General features: G+C 45.8%; 1 protein-coding gene across 6 annotated transcripts in view; it reads right to left on the bottom strand.

Moving 5' to 3' along the window:
- Positions 1-21133, bottom strand: part of LOC103352281 (transmembrane protein 254) — an 80093-nt gene extending 58960 nt beyond the window's left edge. Inside the window, exons 1-5 of one of the 6 annotated variants that reach the window (XM_070057928.1) lie at positions 20555-20797; positions 19232-19335; positions 18375-18434; positions 13046-13168; positions 11193-11647 (exon numbers count right to left, since the gene is read on the bottom strand). In XM_070057928.1, coding sequence (XP_069914029.1) covers positions 13048-13168; positions 18375-18434; positions 19232-19335; positions 20555-20659 — 390 coding nt within the window. In that variant the 5' untranslated portion in view covers positions 20660-20797 and the 3' untranslated portion in view covers positions 11193-11647; positions 13046-13047. Of the gene's footprint in view, positions 1-11192; positions 13169-18374; positions 18435-19231; positions 19336-20554; positions 20812-20932 lie in introns of those variants that run through there. The other 5 variants (XM_070057929.1, XM_070057926.1, XM_070057927.1 and 2 more) reach the window with 5 other exon arrangements.
- Between the last annotated feature and the right edge of the window lie 541 nt (positions 21134-21674).

Consider the following 21674-nt stretch of genomic DNA (forward strand, 5'->3'; position numbering starts at 1 on the left):
TGAAATACACCTGTAGGTACATTATGCAAATATCTTGTTTAGCATCACACTTTCACCAGTTTGAGCATTCATTTGGCTCTTTATTTGCAACATTCATTCCCACTGCATTTTCTGGTGGGCGATTTTCTATTTCCATAATTTCTTCTACATTTATTAGTTGGAATTCAACTGTAAAGAACTCTCTTCTCTCCAGTTATGGGCTCCCTTGTCTATTTCAGCCTTATGGGAAGTTAGTTTGCCAGTTATAATCTATTACCAACATTGTTTTTTGATCAAACTGTCCCAGATAAGGCCAGGTAAGACGGTTCCTGTCTGTCTGAGTTATCCCCACTTTGAGTGCTTCTTTCCTTTCTGATACTCAGCACTCATCCTGTCATTCCCCAGCTTCCATCCTGGACTCAGCCATGGCTCCAAGGAAGCCTGCTTCCTCTCAGAAATCCAGACCTGGGCTGTCCCGGCTCTAGGCCCTTTCAGCAGACAGAGCTGGGGAATGAGGCTTCGTAATATGGATATTCTAGGATGGAGAAAATAAGTATGCTTGGTTTCTGTCACAGAAACCACAGCAAGGAAAGGGAAAAGGATAAAGTGAACCCTGCTATGTTGGATTAGACTCAGAGATACAAGACGGTAAAAAAAAAATTTATTTATTTATTTGAAATGCAGAGTTACAGAGAAAGAGGAAGAGAGGGGGAGGAGGGGAGAGAGAGAGAGAGAGAGAGAGAGAGAGAGACGCTTTCATATGTTAGTTCACTCCTCAAATGGCTACAACAGCCAGGGCTGGGCCAGACTGAAGCCAGAAGCCAGGAACTCCACTTGGGTTTCTCACATGGGTGGCCTGGGCCAAAGCACTTGGGCCATCATCTGCTGCTTTTCCCAAGCACATTAGCAGAGAGCTGAATTGGAAGTAGAGCAGCCGGAACTCAAACCCATGCTTATATGAGACTAGCTTTGCAGGTGGCAGCTTGACCTGTTGTACCACAACTCTAGCACAAGATTTTTAATATACATACGGATATAAATACACTCTACTGGGGCCGGCACTGTGGCGCAGCAGATTAACGCCCTAGCCTAAAGTGCCGGCATCCCACATGGGCGCCGGTTCGAGACCTGGCTGCTCCACTTCTGATCTAGCTCTCTGCTATCCAGCTCTCCCTGTGCCCTGGGAAAGCAATAAGAAGATGGCCGAAGTCCTTGGGCCCCAGCACCCGTGTGGGAGACCTGGAAGAAGCTCCTGGCTTCGGATTGGCACAATTCTAGCTGTTGCAGCCAGTTGGGGAGTGAACCATCGAATGGAAGACCTCTCTCTTTCTCTGCTTCTCCTCTCTCTGTGTAACTCTGTCTTTCAAATAAATAAATAAATCTTTAAAAATAAATAAATAAATAAAAACACTCTACCAATTCCAAGCCTAAGTATACATGCAAAATAGAATTAAAAGTATGAGTTTGTTTTGGTTCAAAAAACTTTTCTGTGGGTTCAGTGCTGTGGTGTAGCAGGTAAAGCCACCACCTGCAGCACCAGCTCCCCATATGGGTGCCCGTTCAAGTCCTGGCTGTTTCACTTTTGATCCAGCTCCTTGCTAATGGCCTTGGAAAAGCAGCAGAAGATGGCCCAAGTGCTTGGACCCCTGCCACCCACATGGGAGACCTGCATGGAATTCCAGGCTCCTGGCTTTGACGTGGCACAGCCTAGGCCATTGTGGCCTCTTGAGGAGTGAAGCAGCAGATGATCTCTTTCTATCTCTCTCTGTCACTCTACCTTTCAAATAACTAAGTCTCAGAAAAAAAAATGAATGTTTATAACTGCACTATCATAATAGATCTTTTTTTAATAAAAAGATTTATTTATTTATTGGAAAGGCAGAGTTACAGAGAGGCAGAGGCAGTGAAACAGAAAGGTCTTCCACCCTCTGGTTCACTCCCAAAATGGCCACAATGGCCGGAGTTGGGCTGATCCGAAGCCAGGAGCCAGGAGCTTCTTCCTGGTCCCCTACGTGGGTGCAGGGGTGCAAACACTTGGCCCATCTTCCACTGCTTTCCCAGGCACAGCAGAAAGCTGGAAGGAAGTGGAGCAGCCGGACTTGAACCAGCGGCCATGTGGGATGCCGGCACTGTAGGTGGCGGCTTTACCCACCATAATAGTTCTAAACTAGAAACGATCTAAATTCCCACCAACATCAGATTAGGTAATGAATGATTCACCACTACATACAACATTATGGATGCAAGTATAATTAATGAAAGACTTTCACAAAAAAAATCTATAATTCAACTTTTTAAAAAAGATGTATTTATTTGAAAGGCAGGATGGGGAATGGGAGGATGCAGTGGGGGTGGGGGTGGGGGAGAGAGAGAGAGAGAGATCTTCCACCTACTGGTGCACCCTCCAAATGGCCACAGCAGCGACTTCTGGGCCAGGCTGAAGCCAGGAGCCAAGAATTTCATCCTGGCTGCCTTCCCAGGTGTATCAGCAGGAAGCTGGATGGGAAGTGGAGTATCCAGGACTCAAACTGGCACTCCAATATGGGATGTGGGTGTCCCAAGTGTTGCCTTAACCTGCCGTATCATAGCACCAGACACTGCTGGTTCCTTTGGTGAATTTAGTTCTTTAAACGTATATATGTTATACTTCAGTAAAAAGTTTTTAAAGAATTCATTAAACCTCAGTATTTAAACCTGTCTTTAAACCTCAGTGTTATCTTCATTTTAACTCAGTGCTATAGCAACTGCTTAACTGCATAGGACCAACCTTTATCATTATTTTTAATTAACTATTTATTTATTTGAGAGGGAGGGAGGGAGAGGGAGGAAGGAGGGAGGGAGAGAGAAACTCCATCCACTGGCTCACTCCCTAGTGCCTTTGATGGCTGGGGCGAAAGCCGGGAGCTGGGAGTGCAATCTTGGTCTTCCACATGAATGGCAGGAACCCAACCTCCTGAGCCATCACCGCCCCCTCCCAGGGCCTGCGTTTAGCAGGAACGCTGCGGTCAGCATGGAGGCGGGCATTGGACCCAGGCACTCAGGTCTGAGACACTGGGCGTCCTAACCAATGACTTACCCGGGAGCCCAAAGGCCTGACCCAGGACTGACCTTTAGCCCGCCCTGTTTCTGAGCCTTCCTTGATTATACCACATACCTTTGATATTACTCTTCCAGGCCTGTATCTTTAACTCAGTCCTGCCTGCTGCTATAAGGTGAGAAGGGATTATTTTAGCTCCACCTAAGAAGGGTACACAGGTGTAGGAGAGGAGAGCAACCTACCCCCAAGGCTACTGCATGCAGAGAAGGTCAAATAATTGAACTGCTGAAAGTTAATGCCAGTTCCCAGTTATTGCCTTCCACGTAATCTTGGTCTTCTATGTATTTTCAACCATGGTTAAGGGAAAGAATTAAACCCTGATGCCCAGGGCTTCCCTTGTTTATACAGAACTGATGTCTATTCTATGCATTAAAATTTTTTTTAAAGTAAAATTATGACTCTCAAACAGATATAAAACAAACTGAAGTAGCCCCCTGACAGTAGGGACTCCATTTTGGAGTCCTTGAGACTCCAACACCCCCCTCACCGTGAGACTCTGGTCTGAAACTATGGTTTCAAATAGTCAAACAATAGCAGTACACTATATCACCCTTGGCAGAGCACAAAAACCCCCTAGCATGATTGCTCAAGCTTACAAGCACAAAAAGTTGCCCCTGGGTTACCTGGGTTCATAATGAGAACGTGATTTGTCTGTGTCTTACATTAATGTCAAGTCCTAATTGCTAATTGTAAGATTGTAACTGGTATTGTCAAGATTATGATAAATATTAATTTCACTTAGGCTTTAGGTTATGTTGACCCCAGTAACCATATACTCTTTTGATTTTATGTACTCTCTTTTGATCTTAGCAATTGTGTATAGCAACCGTGCATAGCAACCGTGTATTCCCCCCTTCCCGGTTTTGCGGTTTTTGCCTTTATAAACCCTAACCTTTGGTTATTCGGGGCTGCTCTGTTCATGATGATCAGACAGCCCCAGCATGCTGGATAATCAATAAAACTTCCCCGTGCTGTTTGCATAAGAGACATGTCTCTTGGTGACGTTTTTCAGGTGGTCTACTCTAACAAAACATGTGCTAAGGATTTAATTTCAATGAATCAATGAGGGAACCAGGCAGATCATAACTAACTCAAAAGGGAAGTAAAAAAAAGTGGGAATTCATATGAACCAAAGCAATGTTGAAACCAATGTACACATGGAGCCCAAGCCAGCTTCTTTCAGAGTAGGGCCAGGAAGTCAACAGAAGCTCCACTGGTGAGGACAGAAGGGATGTGTCTAGAGACAAGAATTATTTTGCATTTCTTTTATTTATTTATTTATTTTTTTGACAGGCAGAGTGGACAGTGAGAGAGAGAGACAGAGAGAAAGGTCTTCCTTTTGCCGTTGGTTCACCCTCCAATGGCCCCCGCGGCCGGCACACCGCGCTGATCCGATGGCAGGAGCCAGAAGCCAGGTGCTTTTCCTGGTCTCCCATGGGGTGCAGGGCCCAAGCACCTGGGCCATCCTCCACTGCACTCCCTGGCCACAGCAGAGAGCTGGCCTGGAAGAGGGGCAACCGGGACAGAATCCGGCACCTCAACCGGGACTAGAACCTGGTGTGCCGGCTCCACCAGGCTGAGGATTAGCCTAGTGAGTCAAGGTGCCGGCCTATTTTGCATTTCTATCAGCTACTTTCCCAAGGCATCAGGAGATAGGGTGTGCTGCAGACAATGCTTAGTTGGCCACAGAAAGCAAGTCTGTCCTACAGTTTCTTCTTTTGATCAAAACTAATTTTATTTATTCCTGTGAAATTCATCAATGGTAACACCAAGTAAACCTAATTATTTCTGGCACCTCTCTTTCTATGGGGATTCAGTATCAAAGCTTTCTGGATTTCCAGTGGACTTCCTAGGAAAGCTATCCTTGAAATTTTATTTAATATTTAGGATTGATTTTGGGAGAGCAATAATCCAAAACCAACAGGGCATTTGAACACTTACATTAGGATCATAGGTACTTGTGAGAAATGATATTTGTCTACTCATTTGAAAGGGAAAAATAAAACAATTAAAAATAAATCCAGAGAGTAACATGAGTGGAATGAACTTCAGCTGTCTCCTAATTTAAAAATCTTGTTTTCTTAAATCAAATAATCAGCTGCATAATAAAATCAACACAAAGGCCAGAAAATTATTCTGGTGAAACAGGATCTTTGCTCTCTAGGCAGATTACATAGGAAAAAAAACTAACTCTTTCTGTAGTAAGTGGAGACAGTAAACAGTTAACCAAGGAAACAAGGCTCTCCATATTAGGCAAACTTTTCTAAGATATTTAACACATTTCATAATACCAAAATTCAGGGTATATTTTATGTGTATTTTATATATAGTAATATTTTATATGATAAAATGCATCATGTAATAAAAACAAATTTTTATAAGATTTTTAACATATTCCATAGTGGTTAACACACTTTACATCAGATATTATAAAGCATAGCAAACTTTATCTTAAGTATTTCATTATGCCCTTTCATATCCTACAACTTGTACTTTAAGGCCGATCTCAAGGGGCCCATTAGGTGAGAGCTAATTTCATACTACTGCTGAGATGTGTTCATGGCAATTCATTCACTGTTGCTATTTTCAAATGAATCATTAAACAAGCTTTTAAAAATGTTCTCAGTTTCAATTCTTAAAATATTTAAAAGATTTGAAATATTTGCTTGTTAATTATTTGAAAAGTGGAGTTATGAAGAAAGAGAGAGAGAGAGAGAGAGAGAGATCCATTTTCCATTCACAGGTTAACTCCCCAAATGGCTGCAAAGCACAGGGCTGGACCAGGCCAAAGCCTGCAACGTGGGAGCCTGGAAATCCACTAGGGTCTCCCATGTGGGTGGCAGGGGCCCAAGGACTTGGGCCACCTTCTTCCACTTTCCCAGGTGGATCGTCAGCTTGGAAGTGGAGCAGCTGGGTCTGCAGCCAGAGCTCAAATGAGATGGCAGTGTTGAAGGCGGCAGCTTAAGGCCCCTCAATTTCAACTTCTAAAGAGTAATTAACAACAATGATAATCATAGAAAGAGCTGCCCTTCATGTTTGAAGAATGTAGAGGGGTTTCATCAAACAAACAAATCCTCAGGTCTGCTGACCCATCAGTGGACCCCAGGGTAAGAACCTTTGCTTTAGAACTTCTAAATATGGAGGCCGAGTTAGCTTGCTGCAAGCTAACTGGCTTCGCCCCACTCCGTGCTGCCCCATGGAGGACTTAGTCCGCCCACTCCTGGGCACACGGCTTTGGCTGCCCCGCCACCTCCAGGCTTAGCAGCCTCCTACTCTCCACCTTGATCTTATTTGAAGATACCTGGTGTCTGTTTCACCTTCCCTAAAGGTCAACGTCTGTTTACTGACTTGCCCCACTAAGTCTGGATAGACACACCTGGTGGGCAGTTACAACTGACCTGCTCAGTCCAATCTCCCCCATAGTGACAGAGCCCGGGTGGGGTGGGGGAATGTCACACATATCTGCTCAGGGGAAAGGCCTGATCATGCCCAACCGGAGGCCCTCAGTGCCACTGATGCCTGCTAGCCATAGCAAACCTCTCACCCAACCCTGTATTCCTGGGCTGACCTTTCCTCCTCTTCTTGCATTAACCCCTTCTGGTAAGAACTTTGTTTAAGCTCAAAGTAAAGTGCTGTAGTTTCTTAACAGATGCCATTTTGGAGAGACATTTCAAATGGATCTGTTGTTTGAGGGAGAGATGGAATAATTTCTATAGTCATAGAAGGAATCAGAGGTTAGAGTTCGTTTTAAAAGTGTATTTCCCAGGAAAACATACTTCACTGTAACTCTATTGATATTGCAGAGTGATTTTATGCTGTGGTTGCCTCTGTTATTTATGTAGCCTCTGGACACATGTTACAAACAGGCCCTTCGGAGTCACAGGGATGTAGGTTTGAATCCTGGTGCTACCATTCACTAGTTCTGAAATAAACAAGCTACTTCATTCATCAGGCCCGTTTTCTCTTTTCTTTTCATTTCTTTTCTTTTCTTTTTTTTTTTTTTTTGACAGGCAGAGTTAGAGAGAGAGACAGAGAGAAAGGTCTTCCTTCCGTTGGTTCACCCCCTAAATGGCTGCTATGGACGGCCGGCGCGCTGCGCCGATCTGAAGCCAGGAGCCAGGTGCTTCCTCCTGGTCTCCCATGGGGTGCAGGGCCCAAGGACTTGGGCCATCCTCCACTGCCTTCCTGGGCCACAGCAGAGAGCTGGCCTGGAAGAGGAGCAACCGGGACAGAACCCGGCGCCCCATCCAGGACTAGAACCCAGGGTACCAGCGCCGCAGGCGGAGGATTAGCCTAGTGAGCTGTGGCACCAGCCCAGGCCTGTTTTCTAACTAGGAAAAAAGGGACAGCATCACCTACCTCCCAGGGGTTAAAGTGAAGATTAAATGGAAGAATGCAACCAAGACTCTTAGCATAATGCCTCGCACACAGTGAGTGTTCAATTATTATATGCTCTTATTAACACAGAAGTCATTTGGTGGGGTTCTTGCGGATTCCAAGGACACAATGGATTACACAAGAAATGCCCCTTCTGGTGCAAAGTGTATTTTGCAGCAGGCTTGACGGGATGCCAAGACACCATCAGTAACACATTGAAAACCAAAATTTCATAATGTATTTATTTTTCAGTTTCCTAGGAAATACTCTGTAACACCCAGAACCCAGCTTTCAAACTCCCTGGCTGTGCAGATGGTAAAGCTCCATAAATGCTATAAATACCCCCCATTCTGTGTACATGTGCAACATAGTACTGCTGCATCGTTATCCAATGGCAAGAAAACCCCAGGGTCTGAGGAGGGTTTCCAATATTTGTGCATTGCTATGGATACTGCATAGGAAAGGCAGATGTCAATAACATGAACAGGATGTGGGGGTCTGAGGCAGCTAACGATGACAGAAACTATTCTCATTCTGAATGCATCATTCTTGGACAGCATCTGTAGAATATTTGGGAGCTGAGAGTATTACTTTGGATGTCTCATGCAACACTGCAGCTTGGTGAAACAGCAAGGGGTCTGGGACCTAGGTCTGCCACCACTACACTGGTGACTGCTATCCTCAACGTCCTCCGATCATCTCCCAGAGTAAAACGAGGCAGGGTGTGTGTGTGTGTGTGTGTTTCTGCAGTCTCTCTCAGTATTCTAAAGTGAACAGCAAACATGATATCATCTCAAATCCTGTGGAGTCTAATGCATTTCTAGTTACGTTGAGTGAAATAAAGCAAGCTTTTTAAGGCATCCAAGTTGAGCTCCGCAGTTGGCCAGACTGGGCCTTTCTCTCCCCTGGTAATGACTTGTCATGTTTACAAACCCGTGTAGATTTCAGTTGGCTCTCCACACTGTTTTGGATTCAGATTTTTTCCTCCTAAAAGAGCAACATGGAATGTAGGCAACCCAATGCTTGCTGGCAAACTGTCAAGAATTAAGTGAAAATTGGCTTAAGTCACTGAGCCGACTTGATGTCCTCAGAGCTCCTCTCGTGAGGCCAATCCACCTACTGCCCTTGGGGAATCAACCACGATATCTGATGTTCGGCACTGGGACAGGGCCAAGGCCAGGCCCTTGTCTACCAGGATACTTCAAAAAGCTTATAGAAAAGTGGAATTAGGGGCTAGCACCATTGCGCTGTGGGCTAAGCCACCACCTGTGATCTGGCATTCCATGAGAGTGCTGGTTCCAATCCTCACTGCTCTACTCCCAGTCCAGCTCCCTGCTAATGCACCTGGTAAAACAGACTAAGATGACCCAAGTGCCTGGGCTCTTGCTACCCATGTGGGAGACTGGATGGAGTTCCAGGCTCCTGTGAACCCCACTAGTGTGTCCCTGTTTGAGGCCCATCCACTAGTCCAGAGATTTTCACCTCTAAACCCTGAAGGAAAAATAATAATACAATCCACATTTGGGCTGGGAGCCTGGTGCAGCAAATGCCTGAGGGCTGCCTATTTGTTTCTATAAACTACATCCCATCCCCAGTGAGGTTTTATGTTGCTAACACTCACGCACATGGCCTGTGCTGTCGCTAACCTGGTGCAAGGATCAGGTTGCAACCTGAAGCTTCTATTTCTTCAGGTCCATCGCAGGAGCGGGGGGAGTCCTCCACCCGAGCTAGTCAGTCATCTTTGGCAGGAACTCCCTTCATGTCTCTAACTCTCTAGCTGTAAAATGGGGACAATGGTTGCCTTAAAAAGCTGTGGGCTTTGGATATTTTATTATCAGTGTTTAGAACAATGATGCTGAGCCATTTCTATGTCTTCTTTTCAGAAATGTCTATCCAGGTCCTTTGACCGTTAGTAATTGGCGCATGCTTTGTTTCTATGAGTTGTATAGTTCCCGCATATTTTGGATATTATTAGATGTATGCTTTGCAAAAATTTTTCTCCCATTCTGTAGGTTTTTCTCTTTGCTCTGTTAATCATTTTCTTGGCTGTGCTGAAGCTTTTCCGTTTGTCTATTTTATCTTTTGTTGCCTGGACTTTTGGGATTAGAGCCATAAAACCATCACCCAGATTAACGTTATAGAACTTGCCCCCTCTATTTTCCTCTAGTAATTGAGATCTTAGATTTAAGTCTTCAATGCATTTTTATTTTTGCAAATGGCATGTGGCAAGGGACCAATTTCATCCTTCAGCATGTGGACATTCATTTCTTCTCAGCAGCACTGAGTGAAGAGACCGTCCTTTCCTGTGTGTTCCTGGCCTCTCTGTCGATGATCCATTGACTGGTAAATGCTCAGGTTTATTTCTGGGCTGTTTTCTTCTGTTCCATTGTTTTATACCTCAACTGCAGGCTCCCTAACTTCTCTGCAGTTTTCGGACTCTCAGTGTAAAGACATAAAAAGAAAGAAAAAGAAAAGCAAGCTGTTCGCTAAAACAAAAACTTCACCTATCTGGAACACGACCTCTTAAACTCAAGGCTGTTAACACTGTGGCTGATCAAACATGTTTAGACTTGAGCTCTATTGAGTCATAGCATATTGAATGTAGGAAATACTGTTAGTTTATAAATCGGGCCTGTTAGTAAATTGTGAAGCAATTTGTTTTGTTTTGGTCCTTTTTTCTATTTTTCCGAAGTATGCACGCTCTGAAAATCTTTAGGGTGGGGAAGAAAACAATTTAGTCCATTTGCCTTCCAAGTCGATTCCAGTAAGATGCCTCTGATTTTTTTCTCAGACTCAAAGCTGTTTTTTTTTATTTTTATTTTTCTCATATCATTGCTAAGACTACAACATAAAGATGCCTCCATTTTTATTTTTTCCTTCACAGATATCAAAGCTCCTGGGCTGCAAGGGAGGGAGCGTCCCAAGGCCCAGAATCGGCCTCTTCCTGTGTGATGCTGTGTAAGTGACCTCCCCTCACTGTGAGGCTGTGGATGGGTCTATGATCTGAACAGCCAGCACCATCTGCTAAGACCCCACCATAGTAAAATCCCACATAAGATGGCATGATTTTATACTTCTGGCACTGAAAGAAAATGCCAGAAAATTCTTCACTTGCTGCAGAGTTTCTATCAAATGCTGAATGAAATGAAAACAAGAGGAAGTCCTATAATTCAAACACACTGGTGTCCACCCCAGTGCCTCAGTGTGTGTGCAAGAGTTAAGTGGGCCTCTGGCTGGCGCCATGGCTCACTAGGCTAATCCTCTGCCTTGCGGCACCAGCACACCAGGTTCTAGTCCCGGTTGAGGTGCCGGATTCTGTCCCGGTTGCCCCTCTTCCAGGCCAGCTCTCTGCTGTGGCCAGGGAGTGCAGTGGAGGATGACCCAAGTGCTTGGGCCCTGCACCCCATGGGAGACCAGGATAAGTACCTGGCTCCTGCCATCGGATCAGCGCCGTGCGTGGGCTGCGGCGGCCATTGGAGGATGAACCAACGGCAAAGGAAGACCTTTCTCTCTGTCTCTCTCTCTCTCACTGTCCACTCTGCCTGTCAAAAAAAAAAAAAAAAAAAAGTGGGCCTCTATAAACCTAAGAGGGATATACCCTGAAACCACAGCATTCTGCATTTCTCTGTCAGTGAAAAACTGATATTTGAACCATACAAACAGCCCCATAAAGTCTATTTGAGACAGAATCAAATATGTGATAATATATCAAAACTGAGAAACACAAAAAAGCACTTGGTTGAAGAGATAACTCACAGCATTTTATTTAAATTAATCCATTTCTTTCAATAACCTGATAGCACGGTCCCCAGCACCACCAATATTAGTCATTATTATTTCTCTTTGGAAAGGACTTCTTAAAAACTGGGTTTGATTTCCATGATGCTTAACTCCATGGTCAAAAATGGGGTTCCTTAGTGAAAAGCAACTCATAATCACAAGAGAACTAGAGAAAAACTTTAAGACAAATACCACCAGAAACAATTCATAGTCCGTATTCTTTTTTCTTTAAAAGACAGAGCAAGCAAGACAGCAATCTTCCATCCACTGGTTCACTCTTCAAATAACCACAGTGGCTGGGGCGGGGACAAGCTGAAGCCAGGCCCAGAACTTCTTTTGGGTCTCCCACGAGGCTGCAGGCCAAGGACTTGGGCCATCCACTGCTGCTTTCCCAGGCACATTATTAGCAGAGAGCTGGATCAGAAACAGAGCAGTTGGGTCTGGAACCAGTGCCCATGTGTGATGTGGAGGTTTAACGTGCTATGCAACAGGGTCGGTGGCCCCAGTCCATAATCTTTTATATTGTGGTTTCAATTGGAAGCTCTCTTTTGGGGGAGGTAGTTGTTTCTCATAAATGTCTGCTTAATACAAATAACTTGCCCCCTCCCCATATTATGGAAGGGGTATGAAGACTAGTCCAAAGAGAACAAGTAAGCCATCCTCTAGGGAAGGAGGCCTAATGGCTCCTAATGGTGACAGAGTCATCCCACCAGTCAACAGTAGTAAGATATATCCACCAGAATGGAAGACACTAACTTGATGGATAAACCGTGAGCTAGACTCTTCAGAGCTGGAGGAAGACACTTGGAGTCTGGAGACAGTGATGGAGAACATGAAAGCATGAAAAAGAGACAGGTTTCCCACCAGGAGTCTCACCAAGCGGTGACACAGTCAGCCAAAGGTCTTGCGGCTGTCTTTTGAGAGGACAGTGTATGCAATGAGTCCTGTAGTTTTCACATAAAAATTGGAATGATAATGAACGAGTAGAAAGTGAAGTCAGCAATCAACACTGGTCAAACAACTCCGTGCACGGCAGGGGGACAGGTAAGGTGGGGGAAGTAGAGCTAAGCTGCACCCTGAGCTGGAGCAGCAATCAACCCCTGCGAGCCACAGGGCACCGTGTCCCGGGGTCCAGTGTAGGGAAAGGACACTTCGGTCAGCAGCAGGGAAGGCCACCAGCCCTGATTCTCAGCGTGCCTCTATGTGATCACTCAGTCTGCCCGTTCCAACTTCCTTATTTTTCTCTGTAATTTGAGAAACAGAAGTTTGAAAGGGTAAGATTCTGCCTTAGAGGTGCCTAACAAATGTATAAGGAACTGATGTATTGTAGAAGTGTCCCTACCTCTTGGTCCAGAAAGATGGAGAGAATTTAAGGGAAGGAGAGCTAACATGGTGGTAGTGCGGCCAAGATGTTTTAACAAGAAGGAAAGGAGCAAAGAAAAACCAACAAGCAAATCTAGCAAGCGTGTGTCTCAGCCCAGATGACAGCAGAGCCCACAATGCCAGAGGCCCTTAAGAAGGTGGGGGGGAAGCCCTCTTCTGTGCTGAGTATGCAGAGCTGAAGGCTAAAATCTTTTCCTAGTTCCTTAATTTACTTGTAAACTTGTATTTACTTTTCCTATTTCCTTGTTAACTAACTGGTCTATTCAAGCTCAACCACAGCATATTATACGAAAAATGAGTAACTGCAGGGTCCTAGATAGCTTTGAGGGAAACTTTTTACAAAACAGAAATATCATTGAGTGAAAATGGCAGTCCCCGTCACCCTGGAAAGGTGTCTGAATTAAGTAGAGGAAACTTCTGTATATTGGCTTTTAATTTTGTTTTTGGCGCTTTGGTCTGTAAGCAATCAAGATGGAAAGAGATGCTATCCCAAAGAAGAAAGTCTGTAGGAACCAGAGTAGCTGAGCCCGACCATTTGTGATTCCTTTATACCTAAAAAAAAAAAAAAAAAAAGTACAAAATATAAGCACCATAATTTTGATCTTATGGTTTCACAGGAAGCATTGTTTATTTATTTATTTATTTGACAGGCAGAGTGGACAGTGAGAGAGAGACAGAGAGAAAAGTCTTCCTTCCTCTGTTGGTTCACCCCCCAATGGCCGCTGCGGTGGGCGCACCGCGCTGATCCGAAGCCAGGAGACAGGTGCTTCTCCCGGTCTCCCATGTGGGCGCAGGGCCCAAGCACTTGGGCCATCCTCCACTGCACTCCCGGGCCACAGCAGAGAGCTGGCCTGGAAGAGGAGCAACCAGGACTGAACCGGCGCTCAGACTGGGGCCAGAATCTGGGGCACCGGCACCGCAGGCAGAGGATTAGCCCAGTGTGCTGCGGCGCTGGCCTTATTCTTTTTTAATTTTTATACTTTTTCTATACTTCCATCTGTCTACCACCTCCCCACCCTGGTTTTTTAACTTAAAGGGGCAATTTATTTTTTCTCTTCCTTGCTTCCTAATAAATGTATTTAGGATGGTACACTATTCCTTGGAACTAGTCTGGCTACTGTCCAGGTAGAGCAGGGTAGAGCATTATAACACGGTTTCTCATGAGATGACTGGAAAGGAGATGGGCACTGGTATGGCTTCAGAGCAAGTGTCTGAAGATGTGAAGATTTGTACCAGATGTGAATCCCAGCATGGCCACCGCCAGCTGTGTCCTGGGCACATCACTAGTAGCTCTCAGAAACAGTATTCTCATGTGAAAAACAGTCATAGTAGTAGTATCTGTCCCACTTGGTTTATGAGATATATACACAAAGTGCTTAGGAAAGAAACTGGAACATAGTGTTACTATACAGTCATTCAACTGTCTGAAAGCTCAACAGAAAATGATTCAGCTTAAGTGAATGGCTTGCTGCAGGCTCATGTGTATGGAATTAAGTCTCACTTGCATAAACCTTTTATTCAAAGCAAACTCTATATGCATATATACAAATGGTTTTTTTTCTATCAATAAATGAAAGGAGAAAGATTATACATTTTAATAATGCAAAAAATAGGGGTCAGTGCTGTGGCATAGTGGGTAAAGCCGCTGCCTGCAGAGCTGCTTTCCCATACGGGCACAGGTTTGAGTCCCGACTGCTCCACTTCAGATCCAGCTCTCTGCTGTGGCCTGGGAAAGCAGTAGAAGATGGCCCAACTCCTTGGACCTCTTTACCCATGTGGGAGACCCAGAAGAAGTTCCTGTCCTGGCTTTGGATAGCCCAGCTCCAGCTGTTGTGGCCAACTGGGGAGTGAATCAGCGGATGGAAGACTCTCTCTCTCTCTCTGCCTCTCTTTCTTTTTCTGTGTAACTCTGACTTTCAAATAAACTAATAAATCCAAAAAAATGCAAAAATATCTGATAAGTTTCAACATCCATTCTTCAAAGTTCTTAGCAGACTTAGATATACAGTCGAACATCCTCATTTTGACAGAGGAGATCTATAAAACTCTAGAATAAACATGATGCAAGGACACTGACAGCTTGGCGATCAGGAACCAGGCATCATGTCCACTTCTAGGCAACATGCACTGGAAGTATGAGTTAGTACAACAGGGAAGAAACACAAAGCAAAGGGACTGAACTGAGAAGAAAAAATAAAACTGTTTCTAGAGACACTTGAATGATGACTAGAAAACTGAAAATAATCTATAGATGAACTATTAGAATTAATAAATGAATTTTTAAGGTTGCTACGTATAAGGTCAATATATAAAACTGACTATATGCATATATGCTACCATCAAACAATGATAAAATGAAGGAAAAGTCACTTATAACAACATCTGAAAGTACAGGAAGCTGGATATTAACCAAATAAAGAATAGGAAAAACATCACAAAACTCTAAGGAAATGGAGACAAATCATTTTTCCTGGTTTAGAAGACTTAATAACGGAAATATGCCATTCTGCTACAAATTAATTCATATGGTCAATCTAATAAAAATGCCAACAGATAAATTTTTCATCTTTGTAGCACATGACAATGCATAAGGCTGTGCAAAGGCCCAGGAACAGGTAACTCTGAACAAGGTGAGAGGACGTGCTCCATCAGGTGTCAGTGATTACAAAGCTACTACTGTAAGATAATGTTATGCTGGCCCAAGACAAAGAAGCAAACCAACAGAAAAGAACAGTGAGTTCAGAAACACAGACATATATGTGGCTATAAGCCACAGCACATTAATGAAGAGTGAAAGTCTCAAGAAGTGGCTTGGGGAAAACAGGGCATCCATATAGAAATATCAAGATAATGTTGAATACTTGTCTCTCACAAAAAGTCAGTTCCAGGTAGATTAAAGACCTAAGACCCAGGGAGTAGACATTTAGCCCAGTGATAAAAAATCTGCCTCCCACATCACAGTGCTGATTGCTCAAGCAGTAGGGTCCCTGCCTTGTGGGAGACCTGGATTGCAAAGGCAGACCTGGATTGCTTTCCTGGAGCCTAACTTTGGCCCTGGCCCAGCTCCAGCTACTGGAGATATCTGGAGCATGAGTGAGTGGAGTGGAGTTCTCTCTCTCAAATAAAACTAAACAATCATTAACAAAAGAAAAATGTTTTTTAAAGTTAAATATTCACTGCTAGTTTAGCTAAATGAATTCTGGAATATACAACTAGAGGAATAGTTTCCAAAATTTAAAACTATTCACCAAACTTTATAAAAAATTATTTTATTTGAAATAAAGGCAGAAAGGCTGAGAGGGAGAGAGAGAAAGAAACTGATTTCCTACCTGCTGGATCACTCTCAAATGCCACCAACAGCCAGGACTGGAGCAGGCTGAAGCCAGGAGCTGAGAACTCGGTCAGTATCTGGGTCTGTCACATGAGTGGTAGGGACCCATGGGCTTGAGGCATCATCTGAGGCCTCTGAGGGTGTGCATCAGCAGGAAATTGGAATTAAGACCAGAGCCAGGATCTGATTCCTGGCACTTTGATATAGGATGGGGCTGTCCCATGTAGCATCATTTTTTAAAAAAAGTATTTATTTGAAAGTCAGAGTTACACAGAGAGAGGAGAGGCAGAGAGGTCTTCCATCCGATGGATCACTCCTCAATTGGCTGCAACGGCTGGAGCTGCACCGATCCGAAGCCAGGAGCCAGGAACTTCCTCCGGGTCTCCCACAAGGACTTGGGCCATCTTCCACTGCTTTCCCAGGCCCGAGCAGAGAGCTGGATGGGAAGTGGAGGAGCCAGGACTCCAACCAGCACCCATATGAGACGCCAGCATTGCAGGTCTCGGAGGCTTTACCTGCTACACCACAGTGTCGTCCCTCAAGTAGCATCTTCACTGCAGGGCCAAGTGCCTGCCTTCAAGGTTATTTTAAAAATATGGCAGGGGAAAAAAAAAAAAAAAAACATGGCGGGGCCGGTGCTGTGTCCCTGCTGCTCCACTTCCCATCCAGGTCTCTGCTATGGCTGGGAAAGCAGTAGAAGATGGCCCAAGTGCTTGGGCCCGCACCCGCATGGGAGACCCGGAAGAAGCTCCTGGTTCCTTTTTTTGGATCAGTGCAGTACTGGCCATTGCAGCCAACTGGGGAGTGAACCAGAGGATGGAAAACCCCCCCCTCTCTCTCTGTGTCTGCTTCTCTCTCTGTGCAAATCTTTCATATAAATACAATAAATCTTTAAAATGAAATACAAAAAAAATAAAAACATGGCAAAGTGCTTAAGTGTATGATTATTGCAGATATAAAGTCAAACATATAGTCCAATCTTATCTCTGGTTAAAAGAAATTCAGAAAGGTATGTATTTTTAAAACATGGGATTTAAGAGACTATATTATAGCCTGATTGTGTCCTTGAGCTTCTGCTTAGGGACTGGCACATGGAGAGTGCTTAGTAAATGTTAGTTTCCTGCCACCTCCAAGGTTATTTCTGTATCTACATACAGCACAAAGTACTCTTTCCTACAGGATGATGACTGGATTAAAAGTTAACAGGTATGGATTAAAACAAAAGGGAACTCAACAAAATATTACAAGTAGTTATTCCTGGGCAGTAGGATTTGGGAAGCTCCAAAGTTATACCATGTCTTCATGTATTCTTGCATTCAAATTTATTTACTCTTTCATTGATCTCACAAATCAAAAGGAGTATTAATTCTGATTTATAGTGAGCTATGGCACATTCTAACACGTTAGATCCTTAAAGGACCGGTTTTAGGAACACAGTAAGAGAGACGCAACCTCCCTGGGCTTGTTCTCCTTCTCCCTTCAAAGAAGTGTACAACACAACACAGTCTTTTGGTTTTCATTAGAGGCTCCAAATGCCAGTCACTAGAGCTGTCAAGCTGTGGGGCTGGGCCAAACACATGTCCTCAGCTAAGACCTCAGGGAGGCCCAAGAGGCCACTGGGAAGGAGTCTCAGAACGCTTGGGCATTTCCTACCACAGTCTCAAGCCCAGAGAACAGTTTCAACAAAGCCACCTGGAAATCCCCTTGCACTCTGGCAAAGGGCGACTGTGTCACTCCAAAGCACAGAGATGGGTTCAGCCTGCCCAGTGGGAGAGCAAAGGAACAGGACTTCCCTGAGGACCCCACTAGCAGACGGTCCCGGAGGGGAGAACAAATTGTCCAAAAGTACAAAGAATCTTTTTCAGTACTCTCACATAGTAGTCACCTACAGTAGCATCTGCTGAGTAGGGTCTGTTTGGGGGCTTTTAACTTGCATTTAGCTCCAGAATTACCTGCAGACCTTCCAGAAAGAACAGACTTGTAGGTCTGAAGCAAGACCTGCCAGATCAATTTTTCTGGTGGAAACCAGACATGTACAGTGAAACAGCTCCTCAGGTGGTTCACTGTGGCATCAAGATAGGAGATTACCGGCCTAGGAAAGTAACTCAGCTCTTTCGCACACTAGGAGGCAGACTCCTAATCTTTTGTTCTAGGTGCTGCTGTACAGACAATTAAAAAAAGTTAAAAAAAAAAAATAACAGTCAGCCTAATGCACTAACGGAGTAAATAATAACTACCACAAACTAAATGGACTCACTCACCGAACATTTACTGAGTATTCCTGCGTCAAACCCAGCATCAGGCATGGGTACTCCACACTACCTCAGAGTGCTCTCAGCCTAGGCGTGCATGAATTATTTAAATGTGGTGGCTCAGCTTCTACCAGATACCACGAGAAAGGTGACCAGGACCTAAATAATGACTTACTTGCACAGCACCATGGCATACAAGGACTCTGCCACGTGAATCATCCAGGCAAACCAATACCTGAAACAACAACAACAAAGAGGTTAAGTTGCCCTTGGCACACCAGCATCCTACATTCAGGTGTATGATTCGAGTCTCGGTAACTCTGTTTCTGATTCAGCTTCTGGCCAATGCACACCCTGACAGACAGCAGGTGATGGCTCAAGTACTTGGATTCTTGCCATCACGTGGGAGACCTGAATGGAGTTTCTGGCTCTGCCTTTGGCCTAGTCCAACTCTGGCTGTTGTGGGCATCAGGGGGAGCGAAATCAGTGTATGGAAAATTTCTCTGTATCAAAGAAAAAGAAAATTTTCATAAGGATTTATTTATTTATTTGAAAGGCAGGGTTACAGAGAGGCAGAGGCTGAGAGAGAAAGAGCGAGGTAGAAGCCTTCCATGTGCTGGTTCACTCTCCAGATACCTACAATAGCTGAAACCGGGCCAATCACAAGCCAGGAGCCAGGAGCTTCTTCCAGGTCCCCCACATGGGTGTAGGGGCCCAAGCACTTGGCCATCTTCTGCTGCTTTCCCAGGCCATAGAAGAGAGCTGGATTGGAAGTACAGCAGCCGGGACTCGAACCGGCAACCATAAGGGATGCCGACACTGCAGGTGGCGGCTTTACCTGTTAATGCCGGCCCAAACCTATTTCTACAAGTCAGTCTAGTTTAAGGGGGGGATTGTCTGATGATAAAATCTAACAGAAATCTGGAAAGATTCCTAAACGTGAACTAGCGCCATTCTTCACTACCTAAAGGCAACTGCAGGCCTTCAAGGTCTCCAGCGAGACCAGCGTGTCGTTTCTGCAGCTCTCCTTACCCGTTGTGCAGGAGGGTGTGATGATGGTCCACCAGGTACTGAGTGAACGAGCCCAGGAGCCCAAGGCTCTCATAAGGGATGCTCTGCGGCCAGAGGACAACCCACTGAAAGAGAACCAGAGGCACAGAGAAACCATTAGGGCACCTGAAGACCGGCAGGTAGGAAAGAACACTGATTCTACCAAAGTAACTACTGGGGAAACAGGGTCTGAAGGAGGGCACCTGAATCTCCCTCCTGTATTTCTAAAAAGCAGCTCCAATGGATGTGTGCCACAAAAAAACGAGGTGATGATCAGGCTCCGTGCACTGGCGGAGCGGATCCGATTTTTCATGAATTCCACCCCAAACATTATTTCCTAGACTTGTAGGAGTCTGCGTGCTTTGGCCAGCTTCTGTCCTGCAAATGGTGGCTTGGGCTCAATCTCGCAGTTAGAATCATGCTCTTCCACTCTTGCACACCACGCAGACACACTCGGAAAATCAGACTCGCGAAGGATTAACAGCAACTCCTCGTTCATGTAAGGTTTTTGTGGTGACCTTACCAACTCCTCCTCAGGCTCTGTTACAAGCCTTTCTGTGAATCACTGTCAACCCCTCCAAAGTTTAGTGCTCCACTTAGATCTGCACCAAAGGCAACACTACTTCTCCCAGGATGCTGTTTAAAGCCCAATATTCCAATAAAGTATAACATATCACTGCGGCCTCCTAACCGCGCGGTGGAGAGGGGCTGGCATCTGCCAGTTCCACTAAATCCCAACTCGAATCTTCAGTTTCCCAGCTTGTGTGTTCGAACAGGGTCGCGGGATCCTGGCACAGAAAGGGCACTCGGGAAAACTAGAGTCCCACGCCTCCATCCTGCACACGGTGAAAGGAGGGCGGAGGTGGTCAGAGCGACGCCGCTGTGGAAATGACACCCGTCCAGGTTCCAGGATCTCCCGGGAAAGATCCAAAATAGCTTCGCCTTCCTCCTACATGATACCGGTTTTCCCCAACCGGTTTCCGGGCGTCTTTCCCCTTCCTTATCCTGGAAGTGAGACGAAAGTCACTCCTCCCCGCAGTAGAGCTGTCCTCCTGCTGTCACACCGGTTCTTGCTCACCAGTGAAATCCTAGCCATCCCTTGGCTTTATCCGCCGTTTTCCAAGCAACACCCCTGCTTCAAACACTCTAAACCTTCTAAAACCCGGCTTAGCTTCCGCTGGCGTTCGTAACCTAGGCAACCGCACGGCGCGCATGCGCACCGACGCCGTTCCCACGGCGCCCCTCGCGCTAGGACATCCCGGAGGGCCAAAACACAGGCGCCCGCGTCCGCGCCCCGCGCCTCACCGCAAAGTATCCCAGCCCCAGCCCCGTGACCAGCGAGGGCAACGGGCTGGCCGTCCGGAAGTAGGCGGTAGCATCCTTTGCGTCCTTCGAGTTCGCCAGCACCATCGTGAAAGACCCAGGCGCTCAGTCCTCAGGTGGGGAGTGTGCCCGCCCCCACCTGAGGAAAGTAGGCCAACCGGTTTCGCAGGGCCTCCAACACCTGCCAAAAGCCTTGGCAGCCCACTGCGCCTGCGCCTCCTTCCGGGTTCTGTCTTCCCTCCCCGCTGGGAGGCGAGAGAGCTGGAACTGCGCCTGCGCGGCCTCTCCTCCAAAGGAGGCGGAGGCCTGGGTGCCAGGAGCGCTCGCTCCAGGCGGTTGTCCCAACTCGGTTGCCCCTACCGTGTAGTAGCCAAAGGAGAGCGTGATGACCGCCAACCAGAACACACTGCCCCTCTGAAAGTAGGCCGCGTTGCCTGCCGCCATCGCCATCGCCATCGCCATCGCCGCAGCTCCTTACTGGGCTGCGCGGCCGGCTCTGCTCCCAGTGCAGTGGATGTAGGACCAGCAGGGGCGGGCCTGGGCGGCTGCTCCGCCCAACCCGCGAGGAGGGAGGAGGGCCCCGGGCTTGCCAAGCAAGGGGGTGGCCCGACCAGCCGCGTCTTGGCCTGGTCATTATCTGTAGGGGACACCCTTTCCAAGCGTCGCTCTCTGTAACGCTGTCTTTCAAATACATACATGTTTTTTAAAGAAAGATAAATAGGGGCCGGCGCTGGGTGCAGTGGAATAGGCCACCACCTGTGGCCCTGGCATCCACATATTATAGGCATCCCTGAACTATGACCACTTGACCATGACGGATGTTTTTGATTGCTGTCAATTTTGATTTGTCAGTATATTAAAAATTTTCCATCTATGTTCATCAGAGATATTTGTCTGTAGTTTTTTGTTGTTGTGTTCTTGTCTGGCTTGAGTATCAGGGTAAGGCTGGCCTCCAGGAACGAGTTTAATTTTATGTAAGGTATACAAATTTCATGTATTTCATATATACAGATTTAGGAGCATGGTGATCCTTCCCACCCACGCTCCCATCCTTCTTCCTCCTCCCTCTCCTAGTCCCAATCTTAATTTTTTTTTTTTTTTT

This window comes from Oryctolagus cuniculus, chromosome 15, assembly GCF_964237555.1.
Source record: "Oryctolagus cuniculus chromosome 15, mOryCun1.1, whole genome shotgun sequence".
Taxonomy (NCBI): Eukaryota; Metazoa; Chordata; class Mammalia; order Lagomorpha; family Leporidae; genus Oryctolagus; species Oryctolagus cuniculus.